Source organism: Carica papaya, chromosome 9 (genome assembly GCF_054855325.1).
Source record: "Carica papaya isolate Zhongbai chromosome 9, ASM5485532v1, whole genome shotgun sequence".
Taxonomy (NCBI): Eukaryota; Viridiplantae; Streptophyta; class Magnoliopsida; order Brassicales; family Caricaceae; genus Carica; species Carica papaya.
In genome coordinates, this window is record NC_142317.1 from 8,051,886 (window position 1) to 8,065,119 (window position 13,234).

Here is a 13,234-nt window from a genome sequence, read left to right on the forward strand (position 1 = left end):
ATTATTTGAAATATAGTTTTTAAAATAATAAATTCAATTATAATTTCAGCTTAAACTAGAGATTTCTGAATAATTTCCTATTAAATTAATATCTTATATCAAGTTAGATCCAAAATTAATTTAGTGTTTAAGGGTCATAATTGAAAATTTCAAGGTCAAGGATTGAAATGGGTTTATGTTATTATTATGATTTCTTATCTATTAATACTCTCAAGTGGACTTTATGTAAGTTAATATTTACGTATAATGAAAAAGAAAAAATTATTGATTCTCAAATGTAAATTCATTAGTGTATTGACTGTTTAAACTTTTATTTTTAACTATTAATTAATTATATATCAAATTTAAAAATGAAAAATAATTTTAAATATAATTAAAAGTATATATTACAAGGGAGAATGAGGGAAAATTAGATAAGATATGATGGCATTACCAAATTTTTGTTGGAAAACATAATATTAGTATCAAAATTGATAGTTATAATGTTATATTTGGTTAAATCTTATTATATTTTTATTTAATCCCTAAATTTATTTATATCATAATTTATTTAACATTTTAAAAAATTATTTTATTTTATTGTTGTGTTTAATACGTAATTTTAATAAATTATATTTATGCTTTTAATTATTAACTCTAGATTTTTATTTTCACAAATTAAAGAAGAAATGGAAAAAAAAATGTCTTACTTGAGTTAGACTTTAAACTAAATAGTAATAATAATAAATTATAGAAATAAAATTGTAATTTAATTTTTATGGGAAATCTTAAATTAGGAAACTTGAGTCAAATTTCAATGAGGTTTGGATTTTCTCCCTTTTTAAGTAATTATATACAATGAATGGTCAATACATATATAAGTTATGTAGTAACTCTCAAAGTTGTAATGCAAGAATTTATAGAATCATATCACTCTCAATTTTAAAGAATCATTATTTAGTAGACAAATTTTTTGACATTTTTATTTGTTCTTTTATTATAAGAAAATTAAAAGACAAAAAATTAAGGGCAAAATATCTGTTTGTTTTCTGAGACAGGCAACAGCAGGAGGAGGAATAACATAAATAAATTAATATTATAATATTATATATATATATATATATTATTTCATGTGTGACTTATAAACCTCGTGTTGTTTTCTCGTTGTAACCTGCTGCCTACCGCTGCTGGTGTATTTTGTGTAGAGATAAAGGAGCAACGGGTCTTATTCTTCCAAGGAATCCAATCTGGTAGATTCAACGACACCAAAAACATAATCTTCGAGAATTGAGTCTCTTAGATTTTGCTCCACAACTCCTTGATTCTTTTATAGTAAGTCACTTTTTCAATCCACCCAAAGACGCCATTTTTATTATCTTCGTGTTTGTTATCTCTATCCTCACGGCTCTTCAACTTGGCTTTGTTGGAGATTGGTCTTTTTCATTAATGGGTTATGAATTGTTGAGGCTTTTCCCAAATGGGTATAGCTTGGAGTTCATCATCATTTCGCAGAGTAGGTCTATCTATCGGCAGATGAGTTTTTTTTTTTATGAAATAGGATGTGGGCGTTCTTCGCTGATTTTTCCATTGGCAATATAAGATAGACCGCTTTCTATTTGGCATTAGTTCAGATTTCTGGTTTGTTTCCTCAATGGAGAACGCTGTATTTATGGTCTTGCTTATAATGTTGGATGTGTTTACGAGTTGTTTTTAACTGGCATTGGTTTGATTGGTAAATTTAGCCGCCTGGTGCTTGTATCGTGTTTTGGATTGATTAGTCTTCTTGGATAAGAGAGGTTTGCTTTGAAAATTGCCGCAGAAGTATAAGGGAATTTTGCCATTGACCACGGTTTTGTGGTTTTTGAAAAATTGGGCTCGTGTAAATTGAGATCAACGGGAATTTCTGTTTCTTTTTCTCGGTGTTTGAGCGTTTCAGCTCGGTGGGAATGGTGCTTACTCTGTGATTCATCATTGGTCCCAAATGTTAAAGGTTATTTGATTTTGTTCATTTCTCGATTTTTGAATTCATGGAAGTAGTGTTCTTGAGGTTTACAGTGGTGAGAGCTGGAACAAGAAAGAAACTTTGTTTTGTGAAACTTGGATAAATTTGTTTCTTCGGTGGAGTACAAATGGATCTGTTGGTTGTTGCAGCAGCAGCAGCCGCTGGCTACGCAGCTAAATATTGGCAGAATCTTTCAAGAGGAAGGGATAATTTAGCAGAGTTGTCTTCAGGGGATGTCAAATATGCGAAGCCTAATTCTCCCAGCCATCCCTTGCAGAGATTGCCACGGAGAAAGAAACTAAAAGAAAATATTTCTACAGATAAAAGAAAAAAGGCAGAAGGGAAATTTTCAGATACTTATCAATCCGATGGTGCCTTAGAAATAGAAGTGACCTCCACTAGTGGACAAAACTATGGAAATTACAGTGACTATAATGCATTTTCTTTGTCTTGTCTACAACCTGGGTTCTCGATGGATGAAGATCCCAAGGAAAAAGAAGATTTAAGTGAGTTGAGTGGTCACGTTGGGGATGCTTGCAGTGAGCCTTCTATAAGTGAAATAGAAATGGGTTCTTTTCATGATTCTGTTAGGAAACTAAGTTCTATCAGGAATAGGAGGCCATATGGACATCCTCCCAAACCCTTGAGTTCTTTAGAAAGTTGCTTCATGGCCCAACTATACAAAGAACACATCAAGATGGAAGAGTATGTACTTAGTTCCCTTCCATCACCATCAGCACCAACTATGAGACCATTGCTAGTGACTGATGGAAGGCAAATAATCAGTAGAGTAAAGGTTCATTCTTTCAGTAGGCAGCCGGAAACTAGGGATAAGAAGCTCAGTAAAGATGTCCATTTGGGGAAGAATAAATATGTGTTTGGGATTCCACCACTACCAAAAATTGATTCTTTGGATCTCTCAAAGAAAATGAAATGTAAAACAGCCAAGGGGTGTGGTGGTGGAAAATTAAGCAATTTCAGCAAGATGGTCACTGGAAAGAACTTCTGTTCGCAAGGTAGTACACAATTCTCAGCTTATTTACAAACTGCTATTCCGTGTGTGTCTGTGTGTGTGTGTGAGTTGTTGTCTGGTTTTGTTGTTAAAGTTCACATACTTTCTATAACTTACCTATATGTGACTGTTTTCTCGGGAATTAATAGATAGAGTGCACCAAGATCCTTTAGATTTTGGAGGTTGTTTTTGATGCACTCTGTTTTTTTTCCGTTATTGTGTTTTGTATTAAATGCGCAAAAGAATCTAAAACTATGTCCTTCCTCTCGAAAAAGGAAAAAGAAAAAACATTTACTACCCCAAACTATAGCTGCCTACATTCGTTTCTGAAAACAGTATAAAACTGGGAAAGGAGAAAGTTTTACATCAAGTAGATCTACCTCATCTAGTTGTAAAAATTGTTTTTTTTTTCTTTGGGATTCAGTTTCTTGGTAATTAACCTTTTCCTAGTAAATAATAACTTAGTGTTTGCTAGAAAAAAGCATTCTTTATTTCTACCTTCAGAGGAAAAGCCTTTCAGGGAATCATCATAATTCATGAATATGCAGTGTTGTCTGCAAGTACAACACAAGCAGTTAGTCCCATGCATGCCACACCTTACAGATTGATGTATTTTTGCCATTGTAATTCAAATGTAAAATGTTGAAAAGAGGAGTCTGTCATCCAGCCTTCATCTGTATTTGGCTGCTCAAATAGCATGGTGATAGGAGCAAATTGTTTCATTTAAGCACGACCACTTTTGGCATGTCAGCATGTGCTTGTCATAATTTTCGATTTTTTAATGATCTTCATCTGATTGCTAATAGATTTCCTTCCTAATGCTTTCATTTTCATCAGATTTGCAGAATGGAACAGTTCTATTCTCTCTGGGAATTTCTGTCGGGATAGTAGCTTCCTTGATAGCAAATAAAACGGAAGTAGACAAGTTGAAAGAACTGCTAAAGCAAACAGAGAACTTGGTGCAAGATCTACAAGAGGAACTTGAGATGAAAGATTCATTAACAGTAAGGGAGCTAAAAAATGAAAATTATGAACTACAGGATACATATCCTTGTTCCTTGCACGAGAGGGCCCCATGTTCATCTTCCCCTCAACGGAGTATGAACATCTCAAGAAATGGTAAAGAACTGTATGATGAAAAGGATGGGGAAACATTAGAATCTATGAGTAAAATTGAAGCAGAGCTTGAAGCTGAATTTGAGAGGTTGGGACTCAATGTCAACACATCTAGCTTGGAGATAAGATTGTCTGATATTATTGAGGTATGCCTACTGCTGAATCATTATACCATTGCATGTGATTGCATGTTTGTCTGCATCAGTATTCAGTTGATCACTGATTGTCTGTTGAGCATGCCACTCATCAGTAACTCAAAGGAGTTCTCAATTTAGAAATTGAATGTCAATAATATTTCATTCTTTTGACTCTATTCAGTTTTTTTAGCACTGATATATAATAGCGTTATTTTGGGAATCAATTTGGCATTGATTTGATGTAGTGAGCCAAAAGTTCTGTATGAGTATATGTCAGTCAGCCCAGGTGTGGGCTTTATGATACAGTATGCTATGCATCAATTTATACTTGTTCTTCAAGATATATGTTGTGTTTTGCTACTTCTACTCCAATGAATTTTGGTTCTAGGATGCATGATATGTGCTATCAAGTTTGTGCATATTTTATTTGTGCTACACATACTGCAATAGTTTTTGTTTCACTAGAAACGCATGTCTGTTTGGAATGTTAACTAATGTAGAGTAAGTTATTTCCTAGTTGATTTTCTGTTGCTCCTGCTCCGTATTCCCAAATCTAGGGATTGCAGGTGGCATGTTTTCCTCTTTTTCGTTCCATAGATCTATTGCTATATGTTGGAAGCTCACTCTTAACAATTTGTTAAACTTGTCTATCGATCTAGTTTAGCGGTTAGATAGAGAACTCTGCCTTTCTTGTTGCACAAGGAAATGGTTCAAATATGCAAATCATTTTGTCAGGGACTAGGTAAAAATCAGAAAGTTTCTAATCTTCAGGGTTTTGAACTTTCAACTCAGCTTTCTTGACCAGAACTTAGCAAATAAAGTTTTTGATTTCCTTGTCATGGGGAGCTGGCTTCCAAGGAGCTCCTTTAATTGTTAGATCAGCTTTTGGCAAGCTTACCGTGGAAACATCCCTCTCTACTTTATATAAGTGTTTCTCTTGCACTCTTGTAGAACATGCGGAAAAGAAGATGGAGGGCGAAATTTTTCGAACTTCATATTATTATTAAAGATATGTTTTAGGTTATTTAACTGTTGGCTTGGATCATTAAGTCTCTATGAAACTGTTGATTGCTGTTCATCCTTCATATACATTTTATTGTAACAGATATCAATTGGAATTTCCCAACACCTTGGTTTTGTGAAGTGATCTTCTTTGGTCTTGTGAGTGGATTTGTACCAACATTGCTTTAGACTTCTCTTGTATTTTCACCTTGCTTACATTGTTCGAAAGAATATGATTTCTTGACACGGATAATTGCATCACGCAGATGCAAAGACTAATAATTTTTTATAATTCTTTTGCAGCTTGAACCTGACTTTGTAGCAGATTTTGCCCAAGGTGAATTGAGAGTTAACAAACTCAATGGGCAAGTTGCTCTATCTGAATCCAAGAAAGAAGCCAGTGACACATCCACAGTCCACTCTTGCAATTTTGCATTTTCCCCCCGTGAACTGAGCTTGCGTCTGCATGAAGTTATTCAATCTAGACTCGAAGAACGTGTGAAAGAGCTTGAGGGAGCACTTCAAGAGAGCCAGAGGAAGTTGGAGTTCATGGAATCACAGTGTAGGAATTCATCAACAAATTCGTGTACAAATGGAGAAGCCCGCTACATCCTCCCCCAAGAAATTCCAACCAGGGAACAGGAATCCAACTCAATGGTCGAACCTCTGGTCATGAATTTATCAGGGGAAGCCCTAGACGCATACAATGAGGCTTATGAAGAGTTGATGAAGCTAAATGAGTCAGAAGAAGAGGGTTCACCATCAACGATAAAGGAGAACAACCAAGACTCATTTGACAAAGGCACTTCGTGGGCACAAAGCTCCCTCATAAACGGTTCATTATCTAACAAAGATAAAACATATTTTTCTAGCCAGCTAAGAAATATAGAAGTTCCATCGTCGAGTATTCAGGAGCTCCTACAAGTTGGTGGTGGCGCAAGCAAAGATCAAAGCAGTGACTGTGATGATGATGAGATGGAGAAGATGCTGATACAACAAATTGTGGAGAGAACCAAGAAAGGTTCACCTGTAGTAATGGATGCACACAGGGTACTGCTTTCAATGACTGAAAATGAGAATTGAAACTAAACAGAAGGCAAATTTTGGTGTATAGATAGATAGATATATATATATATATATAGGTGGATTCATGTTCCAAACAAAACCAATATCACGCTTATTTTGTTGACTCTTCCATTGAGTTGGATGAATTGCATTGAAAAGGAGCAAATGTTTCAAATTAATTAATTTTGGTCAAATTTAAAAAGGAACCTGAGAATTATAAGAATAGAAAATGTTGATTCTTTGAGTTTTATACAAGGTTTTAAGTAATGTAATAACTTGCATTTATACTTTTTTGACTTAAATTGTTCAGGGTCAAAATTTATTAAGGAGAAAGAATGTTTTTCTAATCTAAAGACTTTAATTTAATGACTCAATTTACCAATTAATTTGCAAATAATGATAAAATTTATCAACTCCATTATTAGACCTTTGATTTACATATACATATATATATATAGATAGGTCCTACACCTGCACACACTTTTATATATAGACAGAAAAAGACTCAGCATCAAGATTTGTTTTTGCTTAGCCAGAAAACAAAAGAAGATTTCACCACTTCCCAACACTGTTTCTTGCACCACAACTATTTTTTTTTTAATAACCTATTTGGATTAGGAATCAAGTAATTTTGAATTAGGAAACTAATTTTGTTTATAAAAGTTTAAATTTAAACTTTATTTCACGTTTATAGTAAATTTAGAATAATTATACATTTGTTAGTTTGAGTCAAAATTATTTTTTAGAATTAATTATCACCTACTTTCAAAAAATAAAAATAACTTTTTTAAATTTAACTCTCCACTAAATTTAAATATTATGAATTTTAAATCCCACTATAATAATCTAATAATTAATCTCCTAACATTCCATAATGATTAATTTTTTTAATTATAATAATCACAAAGAAATCATATCCAATCTTTTAATTTTTTTTTTTTAAAAAAATTATTTTTTCCTTGAAGAAGTAATTTAATCCTTATCAATGGAGCTACCTACCATTCACAATTTGCTTTAGCATACAAGTCACTCCAACGAGATGTTCTTCTTATTCCAATAAGAACACTCATTAATCCTTCCATAACAACTCGAGACAATCAGACTTCTTTTCTCAAAATATGTAAACCAGCAGAGAATATATTCCCTGTATAATGATAAAAATTTCTCTTCTTTTTTCAATCTGTCAATGGTTATCATTGCCAAATATAAAACACCCTCTCGAAGACCAAACCCTAGAAATATAAAAATGCTAATAGAAACACAAGTGTTACCATAAAACATGGATGATTTGAGACATAATTATTTCCTAATTAACTCCAACTTTTCTCCTTCACAAAATACTCTAAGAATTATCCAGCATCAATGAAGGATTAACAATGTAAAAAGGAAATGTTCAGAGAAGCAGGAGGGCGCCTACCAAAGACCAAGAGAAAAGAAAAAGAACCAAAAACAATCTTCTAGCGGTAACTGGAAGATGCAGGCCCTGTAGCTTTCCAACTGGAAAGGAACTCTTTTAGGCTCTTTTGGCTTCACTGGTATCATCATCATCCCTCCAGTTTCCAGTCGCGGGTTCACCCTGACCATGATCTCCAGAGGTATCATCCAAGTTGTTGCTCTCACTGCTGTCAAATTGATCTCCGCTGCTCAAATTTTCACTCCCACCAAACTGATCGCCTCCAGTAAACTGATCGCTACTGCCAAATTGGTTACCACCACCATATCCCAATCCGGCACTTCCGTCAAATCCACCACCAGTACCTCTGCTAGCGCAGTTGTCACTACCACCGGCACCACCTGCAACACCATAATTCACGTTCCCACCACCATAGTTAGTACCAGTGCCAAAGGAGTTATCGGCTCCCTCACTGCCGAAACCGTTGTTCCCGTAGCTGTCACCACTACCACCATAAGGAGAATTGCCTCCATAGTTTCCACCAGAAGCGCCATAACCACCACCAGAAGCGCCATAACCACCACCAGGAGCACCGTAGCCACCACCATAACCGCCACCATAACCACCAGAACTGCCACCAAATCCTCCTCCATAACCTCCTCCGAAACCACCTCGAGCTCTATCGTTGGCATAATTAACCCTGACACGACGACCGTGAAGATCCTGCAAGAAATATTAAGAAAATAAATAATTATTATCTCACAAAATATCAAGATATAGTTTCTTGTATTCTTCTATCAAAGTTTATCTAGAAAATATTTGGTTCAGAAGATTTTGAAGCTTAGGAAATCAAGGTTAAATGCAGTGGTGGACAGTAAACCGCCTTTTTTAAAAAAAAAATAAACAGTAAGCCGCCTTATTATAAGCAAACATTGATACGGATACCAGTATCAACAATTTACAATATGTGCTTGAAGGGCCACAACATCTAAACACACCATCTACTTGTATCAATCATAGATCAGCAACCATACCTGTCCATCCAAGGCCTGGATGGCACTAGAAGCTTCTTCACTAGAGGTATAAGTAACAAAGCCAAAGCCTCTTGATCTGCCCGTCTCACGATCAACAATAACTCTTGCTACAATATATACAACATTAATGAGCACCAATTGCCAGAATTCACAAAGGAAATACCAGATAAGCTATTACTGCTTGTGCATATAGCTATGTAAATCCACACCTTCAACTTACAAGAAAACTGAGGCACATAATTACTTAAGCCTCTGAATACAATAATTATTTAAGCCTCTCGAACACTATTGTGGCACTCTAAATCTTAGTTCAGGTATGTTTCAGCTTTTTTCCTATTTCTCAGGACAGAGGATGGTTGGGTGTTAACCATCAGTTTAGCTAAAGCTGAAGAAAAAACAAACAACAGGAGAATTTTTAAAGGTTAAGCAAAATAAGTACCATCAACAACTTCACCATATTTACTAAAAGCTTCTCGCAGACTCTGCTCATCTGTGCTGTATGAAATACCTGCAACAGAAAGTTTAAGATAACACATACACAGAGTAAAAAATCCTAACTGAAACTCAGATAGAAACTGGACACACCTCCAATAAAAAGTTTTGAAGAGGACATGTATCGAATTGCTTGATAGATAGAAGGTTTAGATGCGGAGAGCTCAGTATTTAACTGCATGCTTGCAGTCTGCCTCAGTATGTTTCCAACTTTACTAAAGAAAGCCATTATGATAACCTGAAACAAAACAAATTAATGAACATTCTGTCAATTAGTATATACAAATGTAAGATTATCACCACAAGACCACAGAACTACAAATCTAGAAAACTAAAACAGAAATATAACTAAATAATGAGTACACTAAACTACATATGACAGTTACCAAGCCAACATAACTCTTCAAAATAAATTAGTTTCTCAAGTAAAGATAGCACATACACCATCAGAAATGAAAGCACATATAATTTATTAAAGCAGTAAATAAGGAAGAACCAAATCTTTACAGTAAAAGACGAGCAAATGCCCTTCAAATATTCTGTTGAGGAAAGATGGGAAAGAAGAAAATTCCTAAAAGTTCAAACCTCTCTTTTGTTCACTAACACCCAAAATTCATTACCAAACAGAAACGCGGGTTTAAGGTTGTATGGCTCTCGAAAATAAGAATACCTAAAAACTAGGAATACCAATAAGAGAGTACAAATATTTCATATAAATGTCTTCTGTTTCTAACTCTTTCATTTTCTCAAGAACCAAACAGAAATGATAGAATTAAATATGAATATTTTATTATTGAGCAATAGATCCTAACAGAGAACAACCCGTGCAAGCATAATTACCTAACAAGTTAAATCAAATCCAACAAGTGCGGATCGACGAGAAAAATGATAAAATCAGTTGATAACTAAAATATAAAAGCGAAAGAAAGCAAAATAAGTGAAGGCAAAGATGGATCGAGAGGGTAAACTATAGACCTTTCGCTTGCTAGGGTTTATGAGAATATAGATTCTTAAAGTACCTCTTCTGCTCCTCGGCTTTTCTCGCTCTCGTTCTCTGTAGTAACTATTGACTAAAACCCTATTAATCGAAGCGGGGTTTATGTATGCGGGTTGCAGAACGAAGGGTGAGAGAGAACCGATCTAGGCCGTTGGTTTTAGGTGGAATGCTCGTTATCGTTGATTATAAATATCTCGTTTCGGATCAAAATGAAGGCTTGCCCTAGTGTGATTGAGAAATTAGAATTAATATTTGAATAAATTAGTTCTCTAAAATTAATTTTATATCTGATTCAATATAATTATATTTGTGATTTCTTACTTAACATATAAAAGTACAAAATTTTAATTATTTAATTTAAAATAATTATAATTTTTTTTTATATGTATTTAAATAAAATCATAAATTAAATGTAAATAAATATCGAAATAAAATATAATTTAATTTAATTTATTATATAATGTATAAATATAATATTAATAAATATAATAATCAATACATAATATAAATTTACTAGATTATTTGGTTGATTTTATTGAGATTAGTTTACAAATCATGATTTATTAGAAAAGGTAGTAATATTAATCCATATATGTAGAGTCACCATTCAATTACTAACTCAATAATACAATGAAAAGGAATCTTTTTTACCACTGTTATTATTTACTTTTGTGTATTAAAAGACATGTTTACATCCATTAGTTTACATTTGCCTACTACGGGAACATATTATTTAGTGGTTACTATCAAATGAAACAAAAAAATACTTTAGTTTAAGATAAAAAAAAAAAAAAAAAAAAAAAATTATTAATAGATACTTTCTTAAATTATATGTATTTATGCATATATTTATTATAAAACTATAAAAAATTATATATTCATAAAATAATTAGAGTAAATTACTTATATTATTTCATAAAATTTGATACCAGCACAGGTGGAGGCAAAGGAAGGAGCAGTGATGGTGGTAAACGGTGTTGTGGTCAGAGAAAGTGATTGACTGGGAGGGTGAAGTGGTTCAATAGCTTCAAGAGATTTGGATGGATAACTCCAGATAATGGTGGGGAGACATCTTCTTCCACGAGACATCCATTGATTTTGAGGACATTGAAAGCCTTCAACGGAGCCATCATAAGGTTGAGTTCTTAGTCGATGATACGGGCGATGGTATCAAGGTAATCAATGTCATTGTAATCCCTGACGGACACTATTCAAAGACCAGCACAAGTGGAGGCAGAGGAAAGAGCAGTGGTGGTGGTGTATGGTGTTATAGGTGTGTTGGGAAGGGGCATATGGCAAGGGATCATAAGGGTCAAGGTGGTGGTGGTGGTATATGGTGTTATAAGTGTGGTAAGAAGGGGCATATGGCAAGGGATCATTCAAGGTGGTGGTGGTGGTGTATGGTGTTATAGGTGTGGTGGGAAGGGGCATATGGCGAGGGATTATGAGGGCGAGCGTCGTGGAAACTGCTACAACTGTGGGCAGAGGGAGCATTTTGTCCTAAATTACAAACATTGTTCTTTAAGTAGCATAGGAACTAAGGTGTTTTTGTAAGTTTTGAATATTAGATATGTAAATGATAACATCTTTCGATTTGGTACTAGTTGGGTTTGATATTTTGGTATATGGGTCACCTCAGATTTTGGCTAATTAGTTGCTAACTTAGATGATCTGGTTCATCATGGAGCTCTCATGTAACTTCTCTTGTGTTTCTGAAAGATGATATGTTGATATGCTAATTCTCTCTTTTGTTTTTACTTTTGGCTTTTTGGCTTGAAGTGGGTCTTTTGCCTTTGGTTGGACCAAAGTCGTTCATTGTGGGTTGCAAGTTCAGCAAATTAACAAGAGAAGAGGATAAAATATAGTAAGTTTCTCAACCATCTTCTATGTTTATTTTCTATTTTGGTTCAGTCAAATTTCAAATTAAGGAAATATAGAAAGATGGGTATCCAACCCACTTTCATAACACTCCAAAGAGAGCTTCAGTCACATAAACTTCACATCTCTATCTTAGGTAGAATAAGTTTGGATGAACTTGAAGCTTATTCGTATGTTCTAAGTTGTCTGTGTCATTCCTTTTGTTTAAATATATTATGCATGCAGATATTCTCATTGTCTTGTTCAGCCCCTTATTGATTTGGTAATTCCGTTTTGTTTCATTTCATTTTCCATTTTAAATTTACACAGTCGTCCATGGTGAAGATGACTGGCAGTAATTCGCAGTCAGGTAAGTCTAAATCCATAAATCCTGAACCAACTTGGAAAGTTTTTAACCACAAGAGGAAACATATTAGGAAAATAATTTCGATTTTGGATTGAGTTATAAAATTGCAAACACTTCCGATTTATATCCCAAGAACATATACATATATATTTAAAATTTTGTATCCTTACAGTATATGATTCAAGAAGTTGGTGTATTCTTAGTAGAGAGGTTTGACGACGAAGATGAAGATAAGGTTAATATGTGCAGTGCTTTTACATGCTGTGATTTTTAGTATGCAAAACTTCGTTAGTGGAAGAATGTAACGCCCGGCTAGCCCAATATTTCCTTCGACCCAATCCAAAACACCTAATCCCCAAGCCTTGCACGAACACCCTCTTTTTTCTTCTTCCCACCTGCAACCCAACAAAGGGGAGGAGTTTAGTACAAAGAGAGGAGAGGAAGCTCGAGTGGAGGAGGAGAGTGGTGGCCTAGAGAGAGAAGAGTGATAGAGAATAGTATAAAGATACTGGAGGGAACAGTGAGATCGAAGGAAGCTGGAGGAGTGTTAAAATAGTTGTTATATTTGTTTTGTGTAATTTTGTATAATTATAGGGTTATATTTGTAATTGAGCATAAGTTAATCTTTATGTATAAATACCCACATATGTACTGTTTATCATAATTGAAGTAGTTTTTGTAATACCCGATTGCAGAATTTAGTCTGAAATTAATTTTAAAATTAAAAGATCTAAAAAAATCTAATTTTAAAATTAATAAAATTTAATTTAATGTAAAATTA

The 13,234-nt window shown here is 34.0% G+C and overlaps 2 protein-coding genes and 1 pseudogene across 3 annotated transcripts; 2 read left to right on the forward strand and 1 right to left on the reverse strand.

The window, feature by feature from the left end:
- Window positions 1-1,123: 1,123 nt before the first annotated feature.
- LOC110811165 (uncharacterized) lies at window positions 1,124-6,492 on the forward strand. The gene is made up of 3 exons (XM_088211622.1): window positions 1,124-2,997; window positions 3,831-4,255; window positions 5,552-6,492. The coding sequence occupies exons 1-3, from the start codon at window positions 2,109-2,111 to the stop codon at window positions 6,329-6,331; spliced, it is 2,094 nt and encodes a 697-aa protein (XP_088067748.1). The 5' UTR covers window positions 1,124-2,108; the 3' UTR covers window positions 6,332-6,492.
- Window positions 6,493-7,580: 1,088 nt separating this feature from the next.
- On the reverse strand, window positions 7,581-10,402 carry LOC110811171 (uncharacterized). Of its 2 annotated transcripts, none has more exons than XM_022037582.2 (5): window positions 10,252-10,402; window positions 9,326-9,470; window positions 9,180-9,248; window positions 8,741-8,847; window positions 7,581-8,429 (listed from the first exon to the last, which is right to left on the reverse strand). In XM_022037582.2, exons 2-5 carry the CDS (start codon window positions 9,459-9,461, stop codon window positions 7,827-7,829), a joined length of 915 nt encoding a protein of 304 aa, XP_021893274.1. In that variant the 5' UTR covers window positions 9,462-9,470; window positions 10,252-10,402; the 3' UTR covers window positions 7,581-7,826. The 2 variants fall into 2 exon arrangements, with proteins under 2 accessions (XP_021893274.1, XP_021893273.1); XM_022037581.2 differs by having other exon boundaries at window positions 10,208-10,362.
- An 823-nt stretch (window positions 10,403-11,225) lies between these two features.
- LOC148239779 (uncharacterized) lies at window positions 11,226-12,346 on the forward strand (annotated as a pseudogene).
- The last annotated feature ends 888 nt before the right edge of the window (window positions 12,347-13,234 follow it).